Source organism: Scyliorhinus canicula, chromosome 22, assembly GCF_902713615.1.
Source record: "Scyliorhinus canicula chromosome 22, sScyCan1.1, whole genome shotgun sequence".
In the NCBI taxonomy this organism is placed as follows: domain Eukaryota; kingdom Metazoa; phylum Chordata; class Chondrichthyes; order Carcharhiniformes; family Scyliorhinidae; genus Scyliorhinus; species Scyliorhinus canicula.
Genome location: NC_052167.1, coordinates 28,612,175 through 28,635,762, shown reverse-complemented (window position 1 = coordinate 28,635,762; position 23,588 = coordinate 28,612,175). Strand labels below are relative to the sequence as shown.

Genomic DNA, 23,588 nt, shown 5'->3' with positions numbered 1-23,588 from the left:
CGCTCCTGACACTGGGCCCCGCTCCTGACACTGGGCCCCGCTCCTGACACTGGGCCCCGCTCCTGACACTGGGCTGGGCCCCGCTCCTGACACTGGGCCCCGCCCCTGTCACTGGGCCCCGCTCCTGACACTGGGCTGGGCCCCGCTCCTGACACTGGGCTGGGCCCCGCTCCTGACACTGGGCTGGGCCCCGCTCCTGACACTGGGCCCCGCTCCTGACACTGGGCCCCACTCCTGACACTGGGCCCCGCTCCTGACACTGGGCCCCGCTCCTGACACTGGGCTGGGCCCCGCTCCTGACACTGGGCTGGGCCCCGCTACTGACACTGGGCCCCACTCCTGACACTGGGCCCCGCTCCTGACACTGGGCTGGGCCCCGCTCCTGACACTGGGCTGGGCCCCGCTCCTGACACTGGGCCCCACTCCTGACACTGGGCCCCGCTCCTGACACTGGGCTGGGCCCTGCTCCTGACACTGGGCTGGGCCCCGCTCCTGACACTGGGCTGGGCCCCGCTCCTGACACTGGGCTGGGCCCCGCTCCTGACACTGGGCCCCACTCCTGACACTGGGCCCCGCTCCTGACACTGGGCGCCGCTCCTGACACTGGGCTGGGCCCCGCTACTGACACTGACACTGGGCCCCGCTCCTGACACTGGGCTGGGCCCCGCTCCTGACACTGGGCCCCACTCCTGACACTGGGCCCCACTCCTGACACTGGGCCCCGCTCCTGACACTGGGCCCCGCTCCTGACACTGGACTGGGCCCCGCTCCTGACACTGGGCTGGGCCCAGCTCCTGACACTGGGCTGGGCCCCGCTCCTGACACTGGGCCTCGCTCCCGACACTGGGCCCCGCTCCCGACACTGGGCCTCGCTCCCGACACTGGGCCTCGCTCCTGACACTGGTCCCCGCTCCTGACACTGGGCCCCGCTCCTGACACTGGGCCCCGCTCCTGACACTGGGCTGGGCCCCGCTCCTGTCACTGGGCCCCGCTCCTGACACTGGGCCCCGCTCCTGACACTGGGCCCCGTTCCTGACACTGGACCCCGCTCCTGACACTGGGCCCCGCTCCTGACACTGGGCTGGGCCCCGCTCCTGTCACTGGGCCCCGCTCCTGACACTGGGCTCCGCTCCTGACACTGGGCCCCGCTCCTGACACTGGGCCCCGCCCCTGACACTGGGCCCCGTTCCTGACACTGGGCCTCGCTCCCGACACTGGGCCTCGCTCCTGACACTGGGCCTCGCTCCCGACACTGGGCTGGGCCCCGTTCCTGACACTGTGCCCCACTCCTGACACTGGGCTGGGCCCCGCTCCTGACACTGGGCTGGGCCCCGCTCCTGACACTGTGCCCCACTCCTGACACTGGGCTGGGCCCCGCTCCTGACACTGGACCCCGCTCCTGACACTGGGCCCCGTTCCTGACACTGGGCCCCGTTCCTGACACTGGGCTGGGCCTCGCTCCCGACACTGGGCCCCGCTCCTGACACTGGGCCCCACTCCTGACACTGGGCTGGGCTCTGCTCCTGACACTGGGCCCCGCTCCTGACACTGGGCCCCACCCCTGACACTGGGCCCCACTCCTGACACTGGGCTGGGCCCTGTTCCTGACACTGGGCCCCGCTCCTGACACTGGGCCCCGCTCCTGTCACTGGGCCCCGCTCCTGACACTGGGCTGGGCCCCTCTCCTGACACTGGGCTGGGCCCCGCTCCTGACACTGGGCCCCGCTCCTGACACTGGGCTGGGCCCCGATCCTGACACTGGGCTGGGCCCCGCTCCGGACACTGGGCCCCGCTCCTGACACTGGGCTGGGCCCCGCACCTGACACTGGGCTCCGCTCCTGACACGGGGCCCCGCTCCTGACACTGGGCCCCGCTCCTGACACTGGGCCCCGCTCCCGACACTGGGCTGGGCCCCGCTCCTGACACTGGGCCCCGCTCCTGACACTGGGTTGGGCCCCGCTACTGACACTGACACTGGGCCCTGCTCCTGACTCTGGGCCCCGCTCCTGACACTGGGCCCCACTCCTGACACTGGGCTGGGCCCCGCTCCTGACACTGGGCCCCGCTCCTGACACTGGGTTGGGCCCCGCTACTGACACTGACACTGGGCCCTGCTCCTGACTCTGGGCTCCGCTCCTGACACGGGGCCCCGCTCCTGACACTGGGCTGGGCCCCGCTCCTGACACTGGGCCCCGCTCCTGACACTGGGCTGGGCCCCGCTCCTGACACTGGGCTGGGCCCCGCTCCTGACACTGGGCCCCGCTCCTGACACTGGGCTGGGCCCCGCTCCGGACACTGGGCCCCGCTCCTAACACTGGGCTGGGCCCCGCTCCTGACACTGGGCTGGGCTCCGCTCCTGACACTGGGCCCCGCTCCTGACACTGGGCTGGGCCCCGCACCTGACACTGGGCTGGGCCCCGCTCCTGACACTGGACCCCGCTCCTGACACTGGGCTGGGCCCCGCTCCTGACACTGGGCTGAGCCCCGCTCCTGACACTGGGCCCCGCTCCTGACACTGGGCCCCGCTCCTGACACTGGGCCCCGCTCCTGACACTGGGCCCCGCTCCTGACACTGGGCTGGGCCCCGCTCCTGACACTGTGCCCCGTTCCTGACACTGGGCCCCGTTCCTGACACTGGGCCCCGCTCCTGTCACTGGGCCCCGCTCCTGACACTGGGCCCCACTCTTGACACTGGGCCCCGCTCCTGACACTGGGCCCCGCTCCTGTCACTGGGCCCCACTCCTGACACTGGGCCCCGCTCCTGTCACTGGGCCCCGCACCTGACACTGGGCTGGGCCCCGCTCCTGACACTGGGCCCCGCTCCTGACACTGGGCCCCGCTCCTGTCACTGGGCTGGCCCCGCTCCTGACACTGGGCCCCACTCTTGACACTGGGCCCCGCTCCCGACACTGGGCTAGGCCGCGCTCCTGACACTGGGCTGGGCCCCGCTCCCGACACTGGGCTGGGCCCCACTCCTGACACCGACACTGGGCCCTGCTCCTGACACTGGGCCCCGCTCCTGACACTGGGCCCCGCTCCTGACACTGGGCCCCGCTCCCGACACTGGGCCCCGCTCCTGACACTGGGCCCCGCTCCCGACACTGGGCTGGGCCCCGCTCCTGACACTGGGCTGGGCCCCGCTACTGACACTGACACTGGGCCCTGCTCCTGACACTTGGCTGGGCCCCGCTCCTGACACTGGGCCCCGCTCCTGTCACTGGGCCCCACTCTTGACACTGGGACCCGCTCACGACACTGGGCTAGGCCGCGCTCCTGACACTGGGCTGGGCCCCGCTACTGACACTGACACTGGGCCCCGCTCCTGACACTGGGCCCCGCTCCTGACACTGGGCCCCGCTCCTGACACTGGGCCCCGCTCCTGACACTGGGCTGGGCCCCGCTACTGACACTGACACTGGGCCCCGCTCCTGACACTGGGCTGGGCCCCGCTCCTGACACTGGGCCCCGCTCCTGACACTGGGCTGGGCCCCGCTCCCGACACTGGGCTGGGCCGCACTCCTGACACTGGGCTGAGCCCCGCTCCTGACACTGGGCCTCGCTCCTGACACTGGGCCCCGCTCCTGACACTGGGCTGGGCCGCACTCCTGACACTGGGCTGGGCCCCGCTCCTGTCACTGGGCCCCGCTCCTGACACTGGGCCCCGCTTCTGACACTGGGCCCCACTCCTGACACTGGGCTGGGCCCCGCTCCTGACACTGGGCCCCACTCCTGACACTGGGCCCCGCTCCTGTCACTGGGCCCCGCTCCTGACACTGGGCCCCACTCCTGACACTGGGCCCCGCTCCTGACACTGGGCTGGGCCGCACTCCTGACACTGGGCTGGGCCCCGCTCCTGTCACTGGGCCCTGCTCCTGACACTGGGCCCCACTCCTGACACTGGGCCCCGCTCCTGACACTGGGCTGGGCCCCGCTCCTGACACTGGGCTGGGCCCCGCTCCTGTCACTGGGCCCTGCTCCTGACACTGGGCCCCGCTCCTGTCACTGGGCCCCGCTCCTGACACTGGGCTGGGCCCTGCTCCTGACACTGGGCCCCGCTCCTGTCACTGGGCCCCGCTCCTGACACTGGGCTGGGCCCCGCTCCTGACACTGGGCCCCACTCCTGACACTGGGCCCCGCTTCTGTCACTGGGCCCCACTCCTGACACTGGGCCCCGCTTCTGACACTGGGCCCCACTCCTGACACTGGGCCCCACTCTTGACACTGGGCCCCGCTCCTGACACTGGGCCCCGCTCCTGTCACTGGGCCCCGCTCCTGACACTGGGCTGGGCCCTGCTCCTGACACTGGGCCCCGCTCCTGTCACTGGGCCCCGCTCCTGACACTGGGCTGGGCCCTGCTCCTGACACTGGGCCCCGCTCCTGTCACTGGGCCCCACTCCTGTCACTGGGCCCCGCTCCTGACACTGGGCCCCGCTCCTGACACTGGGCCCCGCTCCTGACACTGGGCCCCGCTCCTGACACTGGGCCCCGCTCCTGACACTGGGCCCCGCTCCTGACACTGGGCCCCGCTCCTGACACTGGGCCCCGCTTCTGACACTGGGCTGGGCCCCGCTCCTGACACTGGGCCCTGCTCCTGACACTGGGCCCCGCTCCTGACACTGGGCTGAGCCCCGCTCCTGACACTGGGCCCCGCTCCTGACACTGGGCTGAGCCCCGCTCCCGACACTGGGCCCCGCTCCTGACACTGGGCTGGGCCCTGCTCCTGACACTGGGCCCCGCTCCTGACACTGGGCTGGGCCCCGCTCCCGACACTGGGCCCCGCTCCTGACACTGACACTGGGCCCCGCTCCTGACACTGGGCCCCACTCCTGACACTGGGCCCCGCTCCTGACACTGGGCTGGGCCCTGCTTCTGACACTGGGCCCCGCTCCTGACACTGGGCTGGGCCCTGCTCCTGACACTGGGCCCCGCTCCTGACACTGGGCCCCGCTCCTGACACTGGGCCCCGCTCCTGACACTGGGCCCCGCTCCTGACACTGGGCTGGGCCCCGCTCCTGACACTGGGCCCCGCTCCTGACACTGGGCTGGGCCCCGCTCCTGACACTGGGCTGGGCCCCGCTCCTGACACTGGGCTGGGCCCCGTTCCTGACACTGGGCCCCGCTCCTGTCACTGGGCCCCACTCCTGACACTGGGCTGGGCCCCGCTCCTGACACTGGGCTGGGCCCCGCTCCTGTCACTGGGCTGGGCCCCGCTCCTGTCACTGGGCTGGGCCCCGCTCCTGACACTGGGCCCCGCTCCTGTCACTGGGCCCCACTCCTGACACTGGGCTGGGCCCCGCTCCTGACACTGGGCCCCACTCCTGACACTGGGCCCCACTCCTGACACTGGGCTGGGCCCCGCTCCTGACACTGGGCCCCGCTCCTGACACTGGGCTGGGCCCCGCTCCTGACACTGGGCCCCGCTCCTGACACTGGGCCCCGCTCCTGACACTGGGCTGGGCCCCGCTCCTGACACTGGGCCCCGCTCCTGTCACTGGGCCCCGCTCCTGACACTGGGCTGGGCCCCGCTCCTGCCTCAACGAAGGCGGCTGAGGACCGACCTGAGAGAGGTCTACAAAATTATGAGGGGCATGGACAGAGTGGATAGTCAGAGGCTTTTCCACAGGGTAGAGGGGTCAATGACTAGGGGGCATAGGTTTAAGGTGCGAGGGGCAAGGTTTAGAGGAGATGTACGAGGCAAGTTTTTTACACAGAGGGTAGTGGGTGTCTGGAACTCACTGTCGGAGGAGATGGTGGAAGCAGGGACGACAGTGACATTTAAGGGGCATCTTGACAAATACATGAATAGGATGGGAATAGAGGGATACGGACCCCAGAATTGTAGAAGATTTTAGTTTAGACGGGCAGCATGGTCGGCGCAGACTTGGAGGGCCGAAGGGCCTGTTCCTGTGCTGTACTTTTCTTTGTTCTTTGTTCCTGACACTGACACCGGGCCCGCTCCTGACACTTTGCCGGGCCCTGTCAACACTTCCCTGTTCTCGTAAAGACTCCCCACACAAAATAGGAAGCCCATTCCATCCTACAAACAGCACCAGCTCCCCATGAAGAGAAATCTCAGCAATCAATCGCAACATCCCATTGTGATGCTCCCTACTGGGAAATTTACATCTGTCACATTTGTTAAAAAGAAACATATCTAAGTTGACAGACGAAGGTGGGGAGCTTGGGTGGGGAGGGGGCAAGGTGGGCTAAGGGGTCACTTTGTATTAAGGGGCGGGCGGCACGGTGGCATTGCTGCCTCACAGCGCTGAGATCCCGGGTTCGATTCCAGCCCTGGTTCACTGTCCGTGTGGAGTTTGCACATTTTCTCCATGTCTGCGTGGGTCTCACCCCCACAACCCAAAATATGTGCAGGGTAGGTGGATCGTCCATGCTAAAGTGCCCCATAACTGGGAAAAAAAATAACTGGATACTCTAAATTTCTTTTTTAAAAACTTTGTATGAAGGGAACATTTGCAGCACAGTGGTTAGCACTGTTGCTTCACAGCGCCAGGGTCCCAGGTTCGATTCCCGGCGTGGGTCACTGTCTGTGCGGAGTCTGCACGTTCTCCCCGTGTCTGCCTGTGTTTCCTCCGGGTGCTCCGGTTTCCTCCCACAAGCCCCGAAAGACGTGCTTGTTAGGTGAATTGGACGTTCTGAATTCTCCCTCTGTGTACCCGAACAGGCGCCAGAGTGTGGCGACTAGGGGCTTTCCACAGTAACTTCATTGCAATGTTGATGTAAGCCTACTTGTGACACTAATAAAGATTATTATTATTATTATTTACAGAACAGATGTTTATCGGGGATATTTGACATTAAAACGAGCCAAGTGTTTAAAGCAGGATTTTATTTAAAATGGTTTTGAATTTTTTTTAACGGTAGTTTTTTTTCCCAGCCAGCTGGTTTAAAGAGGTATATCAAACACTCATTCGCCGTCTGCATGGGAAGCTCCACTTAACACCTGGCTTCATCTTTCCAGTCTCCTTCGAAAGGCAAATTCTAATTAAACCTGCTCCTGTTTTCGTTCCCCTGTAAAGGACACACAGCTAGCTGGAACTATAAAGCTGCGTTTGATCTTCCCCCCTGCTTTTGTTACTCCTATTAAAAGTTCCAACCTAGAAATTAGGTTGCAGACATCACAACCCCCAACACAGACAAAGATCCTGCACTCCTCCCAGCCCCCCCTCCTCACTCACAATGTCACTGACGGCCCCAATCTCTCTCAGCCTCGAACAGGTCCGGGGTCAGACAGGCGGAGTGATAAACTAGCAGCAACTCTCCCCAGGCAACACACTACTAGCTGGGGCTGGGGGTGAGAGGCAGACCCTCGGTCCTGACACAGCCCCAGCCAACACACACTGCAAGAGCAAAAGCCAAGCTCTCAACTAAAAAGCTTCTGTGATCCACACACTGATTGACTTTTGTATCAAGGGAGTTGGAGCAAATTGCAGGGAACTGGAGTTGACCGACAGGTCTGATAGAATGGAAAAGGGGCTGAATGGCCACCTCTTGTGTCTGATCCACAACCTCCCAGTAACTGGACCAGGGTCCATCACCGTAATGAACGTCAGCAGGCTGGTTAACCATGAAGGGCATCACAAACAAGCCACACCTTCACTTACACACATTCGGGGTTTGGGGGGTTCTTTTAGGGGTTAGGGGTGGAGACCTTGTGACCTTGTGGTATTGGGATCCGCTGATTCAGGACAGAGGAGGGACTGAACCTGGGACCTTCAGTGTCACCGGGAACCTACACAGGGCAGCTGGAAGACAGGTGCGTCTGTGTGTGAGTCTGCCTGTGTGTGTGCCTGTGTGTGTGTGCCTGTGTGTGTGCCTGTGTGTGTGCCTGTGTGTGTGTGCCTGTGTGTGTGTGCCTGTGTGTGTGTCTGCCTGTGTGGCTGATTGTGTGTGCCTGTGTGTGTGTGTGCCTGCCTGTGTGTGCCTGTGTGTGTGTGTGCCTGTGTGTGTGTGTGCCTGTGTGGCTGATTGTGTGTTCCTGTGTGTGTGTGTGCCTGTGTGTGTGTGTGCCTGTGTGTGAGTCTGCCTGTGTGTGTGTGTGTGCCTGTGTGTGTGTGTGCCTGCCTGTGTGGCTGACTGTGTGTGCCTGTGTGTGTGTACCTGTCTGTGTGCATGTGTGTGTGCCTGTGTGTGTGTGTCTATCTGTGTGCGCCTGTCTGTGTGTGTGTCTATGTGTGCCTGTATGTTTGTCTGTGTGTGGCTGCTTGTGTGTATGTCTATCTGTGTGTATGCCTGTGTATGTATGTGTGTCTGTTTGTGTGTGTGTTTGCACGTGTGTGTGTTTGCACATGTGTGTGTGTGTCTTCCTGCCCGTGTGAACACCAAGGGGCAAAAAATGCAGGTTTGTGTATAGACCCTCAACCTACCCTGGTGATGTTGGGAATAGCATTAAACAAGAAATTCGAGGTGCGTGTGATAAAGGAACATCTGTAATTATGGGTGACTTTAATCTGCATATAGATTGGGAAAATCAAATGAGCCACAATACCGAGGAATTCCTGGAGTGTATACGGGATGGTATTCTGGACCAATACGTTAAAGAACCAACTAGAGAACAGGCCATTCTAGACTGGGCACTGTGTAATGACAACAGAATCATTGGCAATCTAGTTGTGCGAGGCCCCTTGGGTGACCACAACATGACAGAATTCTTCCTCCTCAAGATGGAGAGTGAAGGAGTTGATTCTAGGACGAGGGTCCTGAATCTTAACTATGATAATATGAGGCGTGAATTGGCTTTAATCGATTGGGGGACGTTACTTAAACGGATGACAGTAGATAGGCAATGGCAAACATTCAAGGATCCCATGGGGAACTAAAACAATGGTTCATTCCTGTCTGGCACAAATGTAAAACAGGAAAGGTGGCCAATCCATGGCTTATAAGGGAAATTAGAGACAGTATTCGATCTAAGGATGTAACATACAAATTGGATAGAAAACAATAGGTCGGAGGATTAGGAACAGTTTCGAATTCAGCAAAGGAGACAAAGGGATTGATTAAGAAGAGGAAAATAGAGTACGAAAATAGAGCAAGGGGTCAGGAGGGCTAGAAGGGTCACGAAAAGTCATTGGCAAAAAGGGCTAAGGAAAATCCCAAGGCTTTATACACGTACATAAAAATCAAGAGGGTAGCCAGGGAAAGCGTTGGCCCACTGAAGGACAGGGGAGGGAATCTATGTGTGGAGCCAGAGGAAATGGGCGAGGTACTAAATGAATACCTTGTATCAGTATTCACCAAAGAGGAGGAATTGGTGGATGTTGAGTCTGGAGAAGGGTGTGTAGACAGCCTGGGTCACATTGAGATCCAAAAAGACAAAGTGTTGGGCGTCTTGAAAAATATTAAGGTGGATAAGTCCCCAGGGCCTGATGGGATCTACCCCAGAATACTGAAGGAGGCTAGAGAGGAAATTGCTGAGGCCTTGACAAAAATCTTTGGATTGGATTGGATTGGATTTGTTTATTGTCACGTGTACCGAGGTACAGTGAAAAGTATTTTTCTACAAGCAGCTCAACAGATCATTAAGTACATAATTGAGGGGCTGGTTTAGCTCACAAGGCTAAATCGCTGGCTTACCAAGCAGGCCAGCAGCACGGTTCGATTCCCGTACCAGCCTCCCTGGACAGGCGCCGGAATGTGGCGACTAGGGGCTTTTCACAGTAACTTCATTGAAGCCTACTCGTGACAATAAGCAATTTTCATTTCATTTTTCATTTCACATGGAAGAAAAGGGAATTAAACAAAATTCAAAAAAATGCATGAGAATACATAATAGGGCAACACAAGATATACAATGTACTACATAAGCATTGGCATCGGATGAAGCATACAGGGTGTAGTGTTAATGAGGTCAGTCAATAAGAGGGTCATTTAGGAGCCTGGTGACAGTGGGGAAGAAGCTGTTTTTGAGTCTGTTCGTGCATGTTCTCAGACTTCTGCCCGATGGAAGAAGTTGGAAAAGTGAGTAAGCCGGGTGGGAGGGATCCTTGATTATGCTGCCCGCTTTCCCCCGGCAGCGGGAGGTACAGATGGAGTTAATGGGGATGGGAGGCAGGTTCGTGTGATGGACTGGGCGGTATACACGACTCTCTGAAGTTCCTTGCGGTCCTGGGCCGAGCAATTGCCATACCAGGCTGTGATGCAGCCCGATCGAATGCTTTCTATAGTGCATCTGTAAAAGTTGGTAAGGGTTAATGTGGACATGCCGAATTTCCTTAGTTTCCTGAGGAAGTATAGGCGCTGTTGTGCTTGTGTTGTGTTGTGATCCTCACTGTCTTCAGGTGATGTTCTGGAGGACTGGAGAATAGCCAATGTTGTTCCTTTGTTTAAGAAGGGTAGCAAGGATAATGCAGGGAACTACAGGCCGGCGAGCCTTACATCAGTGGTCGGGAAATTACTGGAGAGAATTCTTTGATACAGGATCTACTCCCATTTGGAAGCAAGTGGTCTTATTAGCGAGAGGCAGCATGGTTTTGTGAAGGGGAGGTCGTATCTCACTAACTTGATAGAGTTTTTCGAGGAGGTCACAAAGATGATTGATGCAGGTAGGGCAGTGGATGTTGTCTATATGGACTTCAGTAAGGCCTTTGACAAAGTCCCTCAGGGCAGACTGGTACAAAAGGTGAAGTCACACGAGATCAGGGGTGAGCTGGCAAGGTGGATACAGAACTGGCTAGGTCATAGAAGGCAGAGAGTAGCAATGGAAGGGTGCTTTTCTGATTGGAGGGCTGTGACCAGTGGTGTTCTGCAATGGTCTGCTGGGACCTTTGCTGTTCATAGTATATATAAATGATTTGAAGGAAAACGTAACTGGTCTGATTAGTAAGTTTGCAGATGACTCAAAGGTTGGTAGAATTGCAGATAGCGATGAGGACTGTCAGAGGATACAGCAGGATTTAGATCGTTTGGAGACTTGGGCAGAGAGATGGCAGATGGAGTTTAATCCGGACAAATGTGAGGTAATGCATTTTGGAAGGTCTAATACAGGTAGGGAATATACAGTGAATGGTAGAACCCTCAAGAGTATTGACAGTCAAAGAGATCTAGGTGTACAGGTCCACAGGTCACTGAAAGGGGCAACATAGGTGGAGAAGGTAGACAAGAAGGCATACGGTATGCTTGCCTTCATTGGTCGGGGCATTGAGTATAAAAATTGGCAAGTCATGTTGCAGCTATATAGAACCTTAGTTAGGCCACACTTGGAGTATAGTGTTCAATTCTGGTCGCCACACTACCAGAAGGATGTGGAGGCTTTTGTAGAGGTCTACAAAATTATGAAGGGCATAGACAGAGTGGATAGTCAGAGGTTTTTTCCCAGGGTAAAGGGGTCAATTACTAGGGGCATAGGTTTAAGGTGCGAGGGGCAAGGTTTAGAGGAGATGTACGAGGTAAGTTTTTTACACAGAGGGTAGTGGGTGCCTGGAACTCGCTACCGGAGGAGGTGGTGGAAGCAGGGACGTTAGTGACGTTTAAGGAGCATCTTGACAAACACATGAATAGGATGGGAATAGAGGGATACGGACCCCGGAAGTGTAGAAGGTTTTAGTTTAGACGGGCAGCATGGTCGGCGCAGGCTTGGAGGGTCGAAGGGCCTGTTCCTGTGCTGTACTTTTCTTTGTTCTTTGTACGAGAGTAAGCTTACATGGAACATAAAATCTGACTGTAAAAGTTTCTATAGGTATTTGAAGAGAAAAAGATTGGTGAAGACAAATGTAGGTCCCTTACAGTAGAATCAGAATGCTGATTATCACAGCTGCAAATGGCGATGGCTGGAAAGAGGAAGACAATGGCGGCCATCTTGGATGGCCCAGGAACAAAGGGAAATCACAGCGTGCAGGGTTAAGTATGGCTGACCCCACAGGAGGGGGTGCAGATACCCCCATCACAATAGTCACCTGGAACGTGAGAGGACTTAACAGGCCGGCGAAAAGTTCCAGAGTCTTCGCCCATCAAAAAGCCCGAGGGCCGACATAGTCTTCCTCCAAGAGACACACCCTGAGGGAGAAGGACCGACTGAGGGTAAGGAAGAGCTGGATAGGACTGACTTATCATGCGTGACTCAACATGAGGACGAAGAGGGGGGGGTGGCCATACTGTTTAGCAAGAGGACAAACACGGTGACGGACCGAGGGGAACGACACATGACGGTTAGCGAGATCCTGGTAGGGACACCGGTGGTGCTTGTAAATATATAGACCCCAACTGGGACGATGCTGACTTAATAAATGCAGCAATGGCAGAGATCCCTGACCCCAACACTCACCAGCTCATCCTGAGGGGAGACCTCAGCTGTATCACAGAATCACAGAACAATAGAGCAGAAGAGGCCCTTCGGCCCATCGAGTTTGCACCGATGCATGAAAGGCACCTGACCTGCCCATTTAGCCCATCATCTTGGACGCTGGACAGGAACAACGATGGACAAGTCCAGCCCCACATCAGGGGGAAAAAACCGTGAACCGCAAAGTAATTGAGCATCTTTATGGAGCAGGTGGACCCGTCCGAGAGAGAAAGAGTTCTCCATCTTCGCCCACATTAGCAAAGTTTACTCCAGTATCGATCTTCTTTGTCGTGGGTAAATCAGTGCTGCCAGGGGTAATAGGGACAGAATATTTCACAATAGAAATCTTGGATTACGCTCCACACTACATGGACGTGAGGTTGGAGATGGGCTGGGGCCCAGCCCGGGAAAGTATCCCAAGCCATCGATGGGTATGTAACCTACAACCAGAAGGGGAGGTCTCACCCTCCACGTTTTGGGAGGCACTGAAGGCGGGGATAAGGGGGGGGGGGGGGGGGGAATAATACATAGAACATAGAACAGTACAGCACAGAACAGGCCCTTCGGCCCTCGATGTTGTGCCGAGCAATGATCACCCTACTCAAACCCACGTATCCACCCTATACCCGTAACCCAACAACCCCCCCCCCCCCCCCCTTAACCTTACTTTTTAGGACACTACGGGCAATTTAGCATGGCCAATCCACCTAACCCGCACATCTTTGGACTGTGGGAGGAAACCGGAGCACCCGGAGGAAACCCACGCACACACGGGGAGGACGTGCAGACTCTACACAGACAGTGACCCAGCCGGGAATCGAACCTGGGGCCCTGGAGCTGTGAAGCATTTATGCTAACCACCATGCTACTGTGCTGCCCCTTTTTTAAAAAAATTCAATAGCGTACAGAGCTCTCAGTGACAGAAGCTGCTGGCGGAGAGGAAAAAGCCACAAATGGAATTTGACCTGCTTTCCGTTGGGAAAGCTGTGGACCGGCTTCGCCAGACAAAGGGGACCTTCCATGATCACAGAGACAAGGTCACCGCCTGCTGCCTCACCAGGTGACGAAGCAGGCAGCCACGAGGGCGATAGCACAGGGTGAGGGGCAGCACGTTAGCATTGTGGATAGCACAATCGCTTCACAGCTCCAGGGTCCCAGGTTTGATTCCGGCTTGGGTCACTGTCTGTGTGGAGTCTGCACATCCTCCCCGTGTGTGCGTGGGTTTCCCCCGGGTGCTCCGGTTTCCTCCCACAGTCCAAAGATGCGCAGGTTAGGTGGATTGGCCATGACAAATTGCCCTTAGTGTCCAAAATTGCCCTTAGTGTTGGGTGGGGTTACTGGGTTACGGGGATAGGGTGGAGGTGTTGACCTTGGGTAGGGTGCTCTTTCCAAGTGCCGGTGCAGACTCGATGGGCCAAATGGCCTCCTCCTGCACTGTAAATTCTATGTAAATTCTATGTAAAGATCAACAAGGCCTTCGCCACCTGCTCCTGGGAGCTGTACTCCTCCGAGCTCCCGGAGGGGGACTCGAAGATGAGGAGGTTTCTCGACTGGCTGGACATGCCAGCTGTGTGGGAGGAAAATAAACAGGGATTGGGAGCCCCGCTAGGACTGGGGGAGGTCAGGGAGAGCATCGACTCCATGCAGTTGGGGAAGTCACCGAGTCCGGATGGATTCCCAGTGGACTTTGATAAAAGCGCTGACCTTGCACCTGCGAGAGATGTTCAATGATTGGCTGGCGCGAGGAGTCCTGCCACGCAGCCTGGCACAGGCCTCGATATCGCTGATCCCAGAAAAAGACAAGAACCTGATGGTGTGCAGGTCATACAGACCCATCTCGCCCCTGAACACTGACACCAAAGTCCTGGCGAAGGCCCTGGCTGGAGAGTTGGGTGCCAGCGGTAGTCGTGGAGGGTGAGCCAGGCTTTGCCAAGGGCAGACAACTAACGGCGAACATCAGACGCCTGCCGAACGTGATCATGACCCCACCCTGGGAGGAGACACCATCATCTCGCTAGACGCAGAGAAAGCCTTCGACAGTCGAATGGACGTACCTCATGGAGGTGCTGGAACGGTTTGGGTTTGGGCCAGGGTTCATGGTGAGCGTACAAACAACACCACCAGCTCCAGACCCGGCTGCACAGAGGCACGAGGCAGCGTTGGGCATCATTGTCTCTGTTGCTATTCTCCCTGGCAATCGAGATACCAGCTATCACCCTCAGGTCAGTGAAGGGGTGGAAGGATATTCAAAGGGGAAATAGGGAGAATAGAGTCTCACTCTATGCAGATGAGGATGACCTACAAGTGGAACCTGTCGAACCTAGTGGAAGAGTTAAAGGTTGACCCGACCTAATCTCTTGAACACTAAGGGGCACTTTAGCACGGCCAATCCACCTAACCTGCCCATCTTTGGACTGCGGAGGGAAACCGGAGCACCCGGAGGAAACCCACTCAGACATGAGGACAAAATGCAAACTCCACACAGTCACCCGAGGCCGGAATTGAACCCGGGTCCCTGGAACAGTGAGGCAGCAGTGCTAACCAAGTACTTCCCCTAGCCAAGTACTGGAGAAACCCAGTGATGGTGGCCACACTGAAGAATTAGAACCAACTCAGGCCCCACTTTAATCCTAGTGCAATATCCGCTATGGCCCCCCACCTTCAAAAACCATGAATTCACCCTGGCAACAATCGACGCCTCCTTCAGAATGTGGAGATAGGACGATGGGGCACTGACAGTAAGGGACCTCTACATAGACGACAGTGTAGTGACCCTGGGGGAACTAATAGCCATGTCCTGAAAGGGAAAAAAACTCCGAGTGCCTTTTTTGTTGCCATGTCCAGAGTTGTGGGGGTGAGGGTGGAGCCGTGCCTGCTGGGGGTGATCTTCGGGGTGTTGGAACAGCCAGAACTCTTCACGGGGAGAGGGGCAGCCAGACGCCCTGGCCTTTGCCTCCCAGATCGCCCACCCCGGACTCCACCTGGGCTGGCGACCAGCAGCTCCAGCCAAGGCTGCGGAGCGGCTGTTCCCAGCTGGCGGAATTCCTCAAATTGGAGAAAATAAAATTTGCCATCAGAGGATCAGAAGGCGGCTTCCACAATACATGGAGGGAATTGGGCCTGTCTGCGACCAGCTACTAACTGGGGCGGGGGGGGGGGGGGGGGGGGGGGGGGGGGACAGGGAAGGAGGGGGAGGGGGTAAAACCGAACTAGACAAGGGAATAGAGAGGGGAGAGGGAGGAGGGGCAACACCCAGAGGTCAAGGATAACAAGAACAAAGGGGTCAAGGGGTACTGAGGGGGGAAATAAGCCATTGATGCTGCTATGGCAACTAGTAGCCATATAGGCAACTATGGCCTTTGTGGGCTCAAACACACCCTGGTCTGGTTTAATACCAGGGGGCAACATGTATGCACTTAATAATATGGTTATTGTAGTCAATCAGTTGGAGTTTCCCGTGAATACGCCTCATGTTTATGTAGATCTTTCCTTTGTTTTCTAAACTTTTCTGATTTGTTATAAACACAAATGAAAATCCAGCAAAAATCCAAATGGGGGGTGGGGGGGAAGAGTGGAGATTTTTTGGATTCAGCAGCCGAGGATGCATAGTGCTCTTGATGGAAGCAAATTTTGAGTAACTTCCTAAAAGACATTGGATGAGTGCTTGAGAAAGATCATTTGCTCCGAGCACAATGGACAGTATCCCGGAACATTCTCTTCCCACAGGAGCACAAACAATCCCGGCTTCTGCAGTCTACCCAGACTGGTATCTTCCCCCTCCTGGAAAAAAATCAACCCCACACCCTTATTAACGGCCCAGGGCAATGAAGCTGCCATCGGTCCCCCGGTTCACACCTAACAACGATTGATAACCATTTTGCACAACTTTGCTGCAGCCTACTCTCACTCTCTCTCTCTCTCTCTCTTTATCAAACCAGCCTTTTTTAACCCATTCTCAACTTGTTCACTCCTCATCCAAGACGAAGTCAGTTTTGACACAAGCTTTCCAGCTCCATAGGCTGCAGCTGATACAGCGACTAAACACACTCCGATAAACACCAGGAGGGTCCAGTGTTGTCACCATTCAATCATCAACTGGAGCAACGCAATAGAGTTTCCAGCTGGTCAAACATCATGGAGGGGAAGCGATTAATGCGAGTGTGTCATCGAATGCGGTGAATAAACTTAAATGAACCTCGCAAAATAACACACGAGTAATAATAGACTGGGAAACACAAACAGTGACCCACCCCCCACCGCCAACAGAGAGACTGAGGTCACACACTGTGTGGACATCAGAGATACTGAGAGTCACACACACACACACACAGTGTGGACATCAGAGATACTGAGGGTCACACACACACACACACACTGTGTGGACATCAGAGATACTGAGGGACACACACACACACATACACACAGTGTGGACATCAGAGATACTGAGGGTCACACACACACACACACACAGTGTGGACATCAGAGATACTGAGGGTCACACACACATACACACACACACACAGTGTGGACATCAGAGATACTGAGGGACACACACACACACACAGTGTGGACATCAGAGATACTGAGGGACACACACACACACACACACAGTGTGGACATCAGAGATACTGAGGGTCACACACACACACACACAGACACAGTGTGGACATCAGAGATACTGAGGGTCACACACACACACACACATCACACAGTGTGGACATCAGAGATACTGAGGGTCACACACACATTGTCCGAGACACTGAGGGTCACACACAGTGTCAGAGACATTGAGGGTCACACACATAGTGTCAGAGATATGAAGGGTCACACACACAGTGTCAGAGACACCAAGGGTCACACGCACTTAGGTCACACACACAGTATCAGGGGTACTGAGGGTCACACACACAGTGTGATACACACAGGGAGATAGAGAACCTAGTGGAGTGGTGTAACGACAACAATCTCTCCCTCAATGCCAGCAAAACTAAAGAGCTGGTCATCGACTTCAGGAAGCAAAGTACTGTACACACCCCTGTCAGCATCAACGGGGCCGAGGTGGAGATGGTGAGCAGTTTCAAATTCCTAGGGATGCACATCACCAAAAATCTGTCCTGGTCCACTCACATCAACGCTATCACCAAGAAAGCACAACAGCGCCTACACTTCCTCAGGAAACTAAGGAAATTCGCCATGTCCACATTAACCCTTACCAACTTTTACAGATGCACTATAGAAAGCATCCTATCGGGCTGCATCACAGCCTGGTATGGCAACTGCTCGGCCAGGACCGCAAGGAACTTCAGAGAATCGTGAAAACAGCCCAATCCATCACACAAACCTGCCTCCCATCCATTGACTCTATCTACACCTCCCGCTGCCGGGGGAAAGCGGGCAGCATAATCAAAGATCCCTTACTCACTCTTCCAACTTCTTCCATCGGGCAGGAGATACAGAAGTCTGAGAACACGCATGAACAGACTGAAAAACAGCTGCTTCCCCACTGTCACCAGACTCCTAAACGACCCTCTTATGGACTGACCTCATTAACACTACACCCTGTATGCTTCATCCGATACCAATGCTTATGTAGTTACATTGTATATATTGTGTTGCCCTATTATGCATTTTCTTTTATTCCCTTTTCTTCCCATGTACTGAATGATCTGTTGAGCTGCTTGCAGAAAAATACTTTTCACTGTACCTCGGTACACGGGACAATAAACAAATCCAATCCAATCCAATCCAGTATCAGAGGCATTGAGGGTCACACACATAGTGTCAGAGACACCAAGGGCCACACACACACTGAGGGTCACACACAGTATCAGGGGCACTGAGGGTCACACACAGGGTCAGGAGCACTGAGGGTCACACACACAGGGTCAGAGGCACTGAGGGTCACACACAGGGTCAGGGGCACTGAGGGTCACACACACAGTGTCAGAGGCACTGAGGGTCACACACACAGGGTCAGAGGCACTGAGGGTCACACACACAGTGTCAGAGGCACTGAGGGTCACACACACAGGGTCAGAGGCACTGAGGGTCACACACACAGGGTCAGAGGCACTGAGGGTCACACACAGGGTCAGAGGCACTGAGGGTCACACACACAGGACCAGAGGCACTGAGGGTCACACACACAGGGTCAGAGGCACTGAGGGTCACACACACAGGGTCAGAGGCACTGGGTCACACACACAGGGTTAGAGGCACTGAGGGTCACACACACACAGTGTCAGAGGCACTGAGGGTCACACACACAGGGTCAGAGGCACTGGGTCACACACACAGGGTTAGAGGCACTGAGGGTCACACACACAGGGTCAGGGGCACTGAGGGTCACACACACAGTGTCAGAGGCACTGAGGGTCACACACACAGGGCCAGAGGCACTGAGGGTCACACACAGGGTCAGGGGCACTGAGGGTCACACACACAGGGTCAGAGGCACTGAGGGTCACACACAGGGTCAGAGGCACTGAGGGTCACACACACAGGACCAGAGGCACTGAGGGTCACACACACAGGGTCAGAGGCACTGAGGGTCACACACACACAGTGTCAGAGGCACTGAGGGTCACACACACAGGGTCAGAGGCACTGGGTCACACACACAGGGTTAGAGGCACTGAGGGTCACACACACAGGGTCAGGGGCACTGAGGGTCACACACACAGTGTCAGAGGCACTGAGGGTCACACACACAGGGCCAGAGGCACTGAGGGTCACACACAGGGTCAGGGGCACTGAGGGTCACACACACAGGGTCAGAGGCACTGAGGGTCACACACACAGGGCCAGAGGCACTGAGGGTCACACACACACTGAGGGTCACACACAGTATCAGGGGCACTGAGGGTCACACACACAGGGTCAGAGACACCAAGGGCCACACACACACTGAGGGTCACACACAGTATCAGGGGCACTGAGGGTCACACACACAGGGTCAGAGGCACTGAGGGTCACACACACAGGGTCAGAGGCACTGAGGGTCACACACACAGTGTCAGAGGCACTGAGGGTCACACACACACTGAGGGTCACACACACAGTGTCAGAGGCACTGAGGGTCACACACACACTGAGGGTCACACACACACTGAGGGTCACACACACACAGGATCAGAGGCACTGAGGGTCACACACACAGGGTCAGAGGCACTGAGGGTCACACACACAGGGTCAGAGGCACTGAGGGTCACACATACAGGGTCAGAGGCACTGAGGGTCACACACACAGGGTCAGAGGCACTGAGGGTCACACACAGGGTCAGAGGCACTGAGGGTCACACACACAGGGTCAGAGGCACTGAGGGTCACACACACAGGGTCAGAGGCACTGAGGGTCACACACACAGGGTCAGAGGCACTGAGGGTCACACACACAGGGTCAGAGGCACTGAGGGTCACACACACAGGGTCAGAGGCATTGAGGGTCACACACACAGTGTCAGAGGCACTGAGGGTCACACACACAGGGTCAGAGGCACTGAGGGTCACACACACAGGGTCAGAGGCACTGAGGGTCACACACACAGGGTCAGAGGCATTGAGGGTCACACACACAGTGTCAGAGGCACTGAGGGTCACACACAGGGTCAGAGGCACTGAGGGTCACACACACAGGGTCAGAGGCACTGAGGGTCACACACACAGGGTCAGAGGCACTGAGGGTCACACACACAGGGTCAGAGGCACTGAGGGTCACACACACAGTATCAGGGGCACTGAGGGTCACACACACAGGGTGACGTTGAGAGATTTGAAACACATTGAACAAGCTGATAACTGAAGTCACTCTGAGACCCTCACTCCTGATCCCAGGTTAATGGACGCAGAGAGTGAGACACAAACATAAGACCATAAGACATAGGAGCAGAATTAGGCCACTCGGCCCATCGAGTCTGCTCCGCCATTCAATCATGGCTGATATTTTCTCATCCCCATTCTCCTGCCTTCTCCCTATAACCCCTTATCCCCTTATTAATCAAGAACCTATCTACCTCTCTCAAAAGGTTCCCAAAACCTCTCTCCAACTCCACACTCAGTGCTCCTCACTTCTCCAATGTTTGTCGATTGGAACGGATGTGGGATCTGCTTTCTATTGGGAAGGAGCAGGGAAAATGCGGCCATTCCTCCGGAACCCAGGCTCTGGTTTGGAGAGAGAGGGCATGGGGAGCGTGGGCTCCAGACCAGGGCAGATAATTCAGCAGGAGATATCAGAATCTGGAGATCCCAGAATCCGGAGATCCCAGAATCCGGAAATCGCAGAATCCAGAGATCCCAGAATCTGGAAATCCCAGACCCCGGGAGGTCCCAGACACAGGAGTTCCTAGAATCCAGAGATTCCAGAATCGGGATACACCAGACCCTGGGAGATCCAAAAATCCGTAGATCTCAGAATCCAGAGATCCCAGAATCTGGAGATCCCAGAGTCTGAGATCCCAGAGCTGGAGAGCCCAGAAACCAGAGATCCCTGACCCTCGGAGTTCCCAGATTTCGGAGATCCCAGACCCCGGGAGATTCCATTAATCCGGCGATCCAGAATCCAGGGATCCCAGAGGATCACACACACAGGGTCAGAGGCACTGAGGGTCACACACACAGGGTCAGAGGCACTGAGGGTCACACACACAGAGTCAGAGGCACTGAGGGTCACACACACACAGTGTCAGAGGCACTGAGGGTCACACACACAGGGTCAGAGGCACTGGGTCACACACACAGGGTTAGAGGCACTGAGGGTCACACACACAGGGTCAGAGGCACTGAGGGTCACACACACAGGGTCAGAGGCACTGAGGGTCACACACACACAGTGTCAGAGGCACTGAGGGTCACACACACAGGGTCAGAGGTACTGGGTCACACACACAGGGTTAGAGGCACTGAGGGTCACACACACAGGGTCAGAGGCACTGAGGGTCACACACACAGGGTCAGAGGCACTGAGGGTCACACACACAGGGTCAGAGGCACTGGGTCACACACACAGAGTCAGAGGCACTGAGGGTCACACACACAGGGTCAGAGGCACTGAGGGTCACACACACAGGGTCAGAGGCACTGGGTCACACACACAGGGTTAGAGGCACTGAGGGTCACACACACAGGGTCAGAGGCACTAAGGGTCACATACACAGGGTCAGAGGCACTGAGGGTCACACACACAGGGTCAGAGGCACTGAGGGTCACACACACAGGGTCAGAGGCACTGAGGGTCACACACACAGGGTCAGAGGCACTGAGGGTCACACACACAGGGTCAGAGGCACTGAGGGTCACACACACAGGGTCAGAGACACTGAGGGTCACACACACAGGGTCAGAGGCACTGAGGGTCACACACACAGGGTCAGAGGCACTGAGGGTCACACACACAGGGTCAGAGGCACTGAGGGTCACACACAGGGTCAGAGGCACTGAGGGTCACACACACAGGGCCAGAGGCACTGAGGGTCACACACACAGGGTCAGAGGCACTGAGGGTCACACACACAGGGGATCCCAGTTCCCAGTGGATCCAACTCCCTGGGTGGATTCCAGTTCCCAGTGGATCCCTCTCCCGGGTGGATCCCATTTACTGGGTGGATCCAACTTCCCGGTGGATCCCAGTCCCAGTGGATCCCAGTCAACGGGTAAATCCTAGTTCCCAGTGAATCCCAGTCCCTGGGTTGATCCCAGTTCCCGATGGATCCCATTTCTCGGGTGGATTCCAGATCCCAGTAGGTCCCAGTTCCCTGGTTGATCCTAGTTCCCAGTGGATCCCACTTCTCGGGTGGTACCCAGATCCCAATGGATCCAAGATCCCGGATTCACCCAGTTCCCAGTGGATCCCAGTTCGCGTGTTAATCCCAGTTCCCAGTGGATCCCAGAGGATCCCCGGCCCGCGCCCCTGTCCTCACTCACCCGCTTTACAGGGATCCTTGTAGTCGATCTGATCAGGACTGTCCAGCCCGGGACTCGATCCCAGCTCCCGCCAGCAGAGAGCCAGGATCAACCAGAGAATCATCACCAATCCGGGGGAGAGAGACTGGATTCCGGGAGAGAGACCGGATCCCTGACGGAGCTGCTGGTTCCCTGGAGAAGCTGCTGGGTCCCGGGCGGGGCTGCTGGGTCCCTGCTGGGTCCCGGACGGAGCTGCTGGGTCCCTGGAGGAGCTGCTGGATCCCGGACGGAGCTGCTGGGTCCCTGCTGTGTCCCGGACGGAGCTGCTGGGTCCCTGCTGTGTCCCGGACGGGGCTGCTGGGTCCCTGGAGGAGCTGCTGTGTCCCGGACGGCGCTGCTGGGTCCCGGACAGGGCTGCTGGGTCCCTGGAGGAGCTGCTGTGTCGCGGACGGGGCTGCTGGGTCCCTGGCGGGGCTGCTGGGTCCCTGGAGGAGCTGCTGGATCCCGGACGGAGCTGCTGGGTCCCTGCTGTGCCCCGGACGGGGCTGCTGGGTCCCTGCTGTGTCCCGGACGGGGCTGCTGGGTCCCTGCTGTGCCCCGGACGGGGCTGCTGGGTCCCGGGCGGAGCTGCTGGGTCCCGGACGGAGCTGCTGGGTCCCTGGAGGAGCTGCTGGATCCCGGACGGAGCTGCTGGGTCCCTGCTGTGTCCCGGACGGGGCTGCTGGGTCCCTGCTGTGTCCCGGACGGGGCTGCTGGGTCCCGGACGGGGCTACTGGGTCCCTGGCGGGGCTGCTGGGTCCGGGAAAGAGCTGCTGGGTTCCGGACGGAGCTGCTGGGTCCCTGGCGGGGCTGCTGGGTCCGGGAAAGAGCTGCTGGGTTCCGGACTGGGCTGCTGGGTCCCGGACGGGGCTGCTGGGTCCCTGGCGGGGCTGCTGGGTCCGGGAAAGAGCTGCTGGGTTCCGGACGGAGCTGCTGGGTCCCTGGCGGGGCTGTTGTGTGAGCAGCTCTGTCCCGGGTCGGTCCCGAACTCCCCAGCTCCTCCCATCAGAGCGCGGATCAGCCAATCACCGGCCAGGAATATCCCGGGACAGACTCACACTGACCCTCACTGTCCTGGGACAGACCCACACTGACCCTCACTGTCCCGGGACAGACCCACACTGACCCTCACTGTCCTGGGACAGACCCACACTGACCCTCACTGTCCCGGGACAGACCCACACTGACCCTCAATGTCCTGGGACAGACCCACACTGACCCTCACTGTCCTGGGACAGACCCACACTGACCCTCACTGTCCTGGGAAAGACCCACACTGACCCTCACTGTCCCGGGACAGACCCACACTGACCCTCACTGTCCCGGGACAGACCCACACTGACCCTCACTGTCC

At 57.5% G+C, this 23,588-nt stretch overlaps 1 protein-coding gene across 1 annotated transcript in view; it reads right to left on the bottom strand.

Annotated features, from left to right (window-relative positions):
• LOC119956244 (translation initiation factor IF-2-like) overlaps positions 1–23,588 on the bottom strand; it is a 110,444-nt gene that overhangs the window by 53,149 nt on the left and 33,707 nt on the right. Inside the window, exon 2 of the mRNA XM_038783278.1 lies at positions 22,217–23,184. Within this exon, the coding sequence (XP_038639206.1) occupies positions 22,249–23,184 (936 nt within the window). The 3' untranslated portion in view covers positions 22,217–22,248. The remainder of the gene's footprint in view (positions 1–22,216; positions 23,185–23,588) is intronic.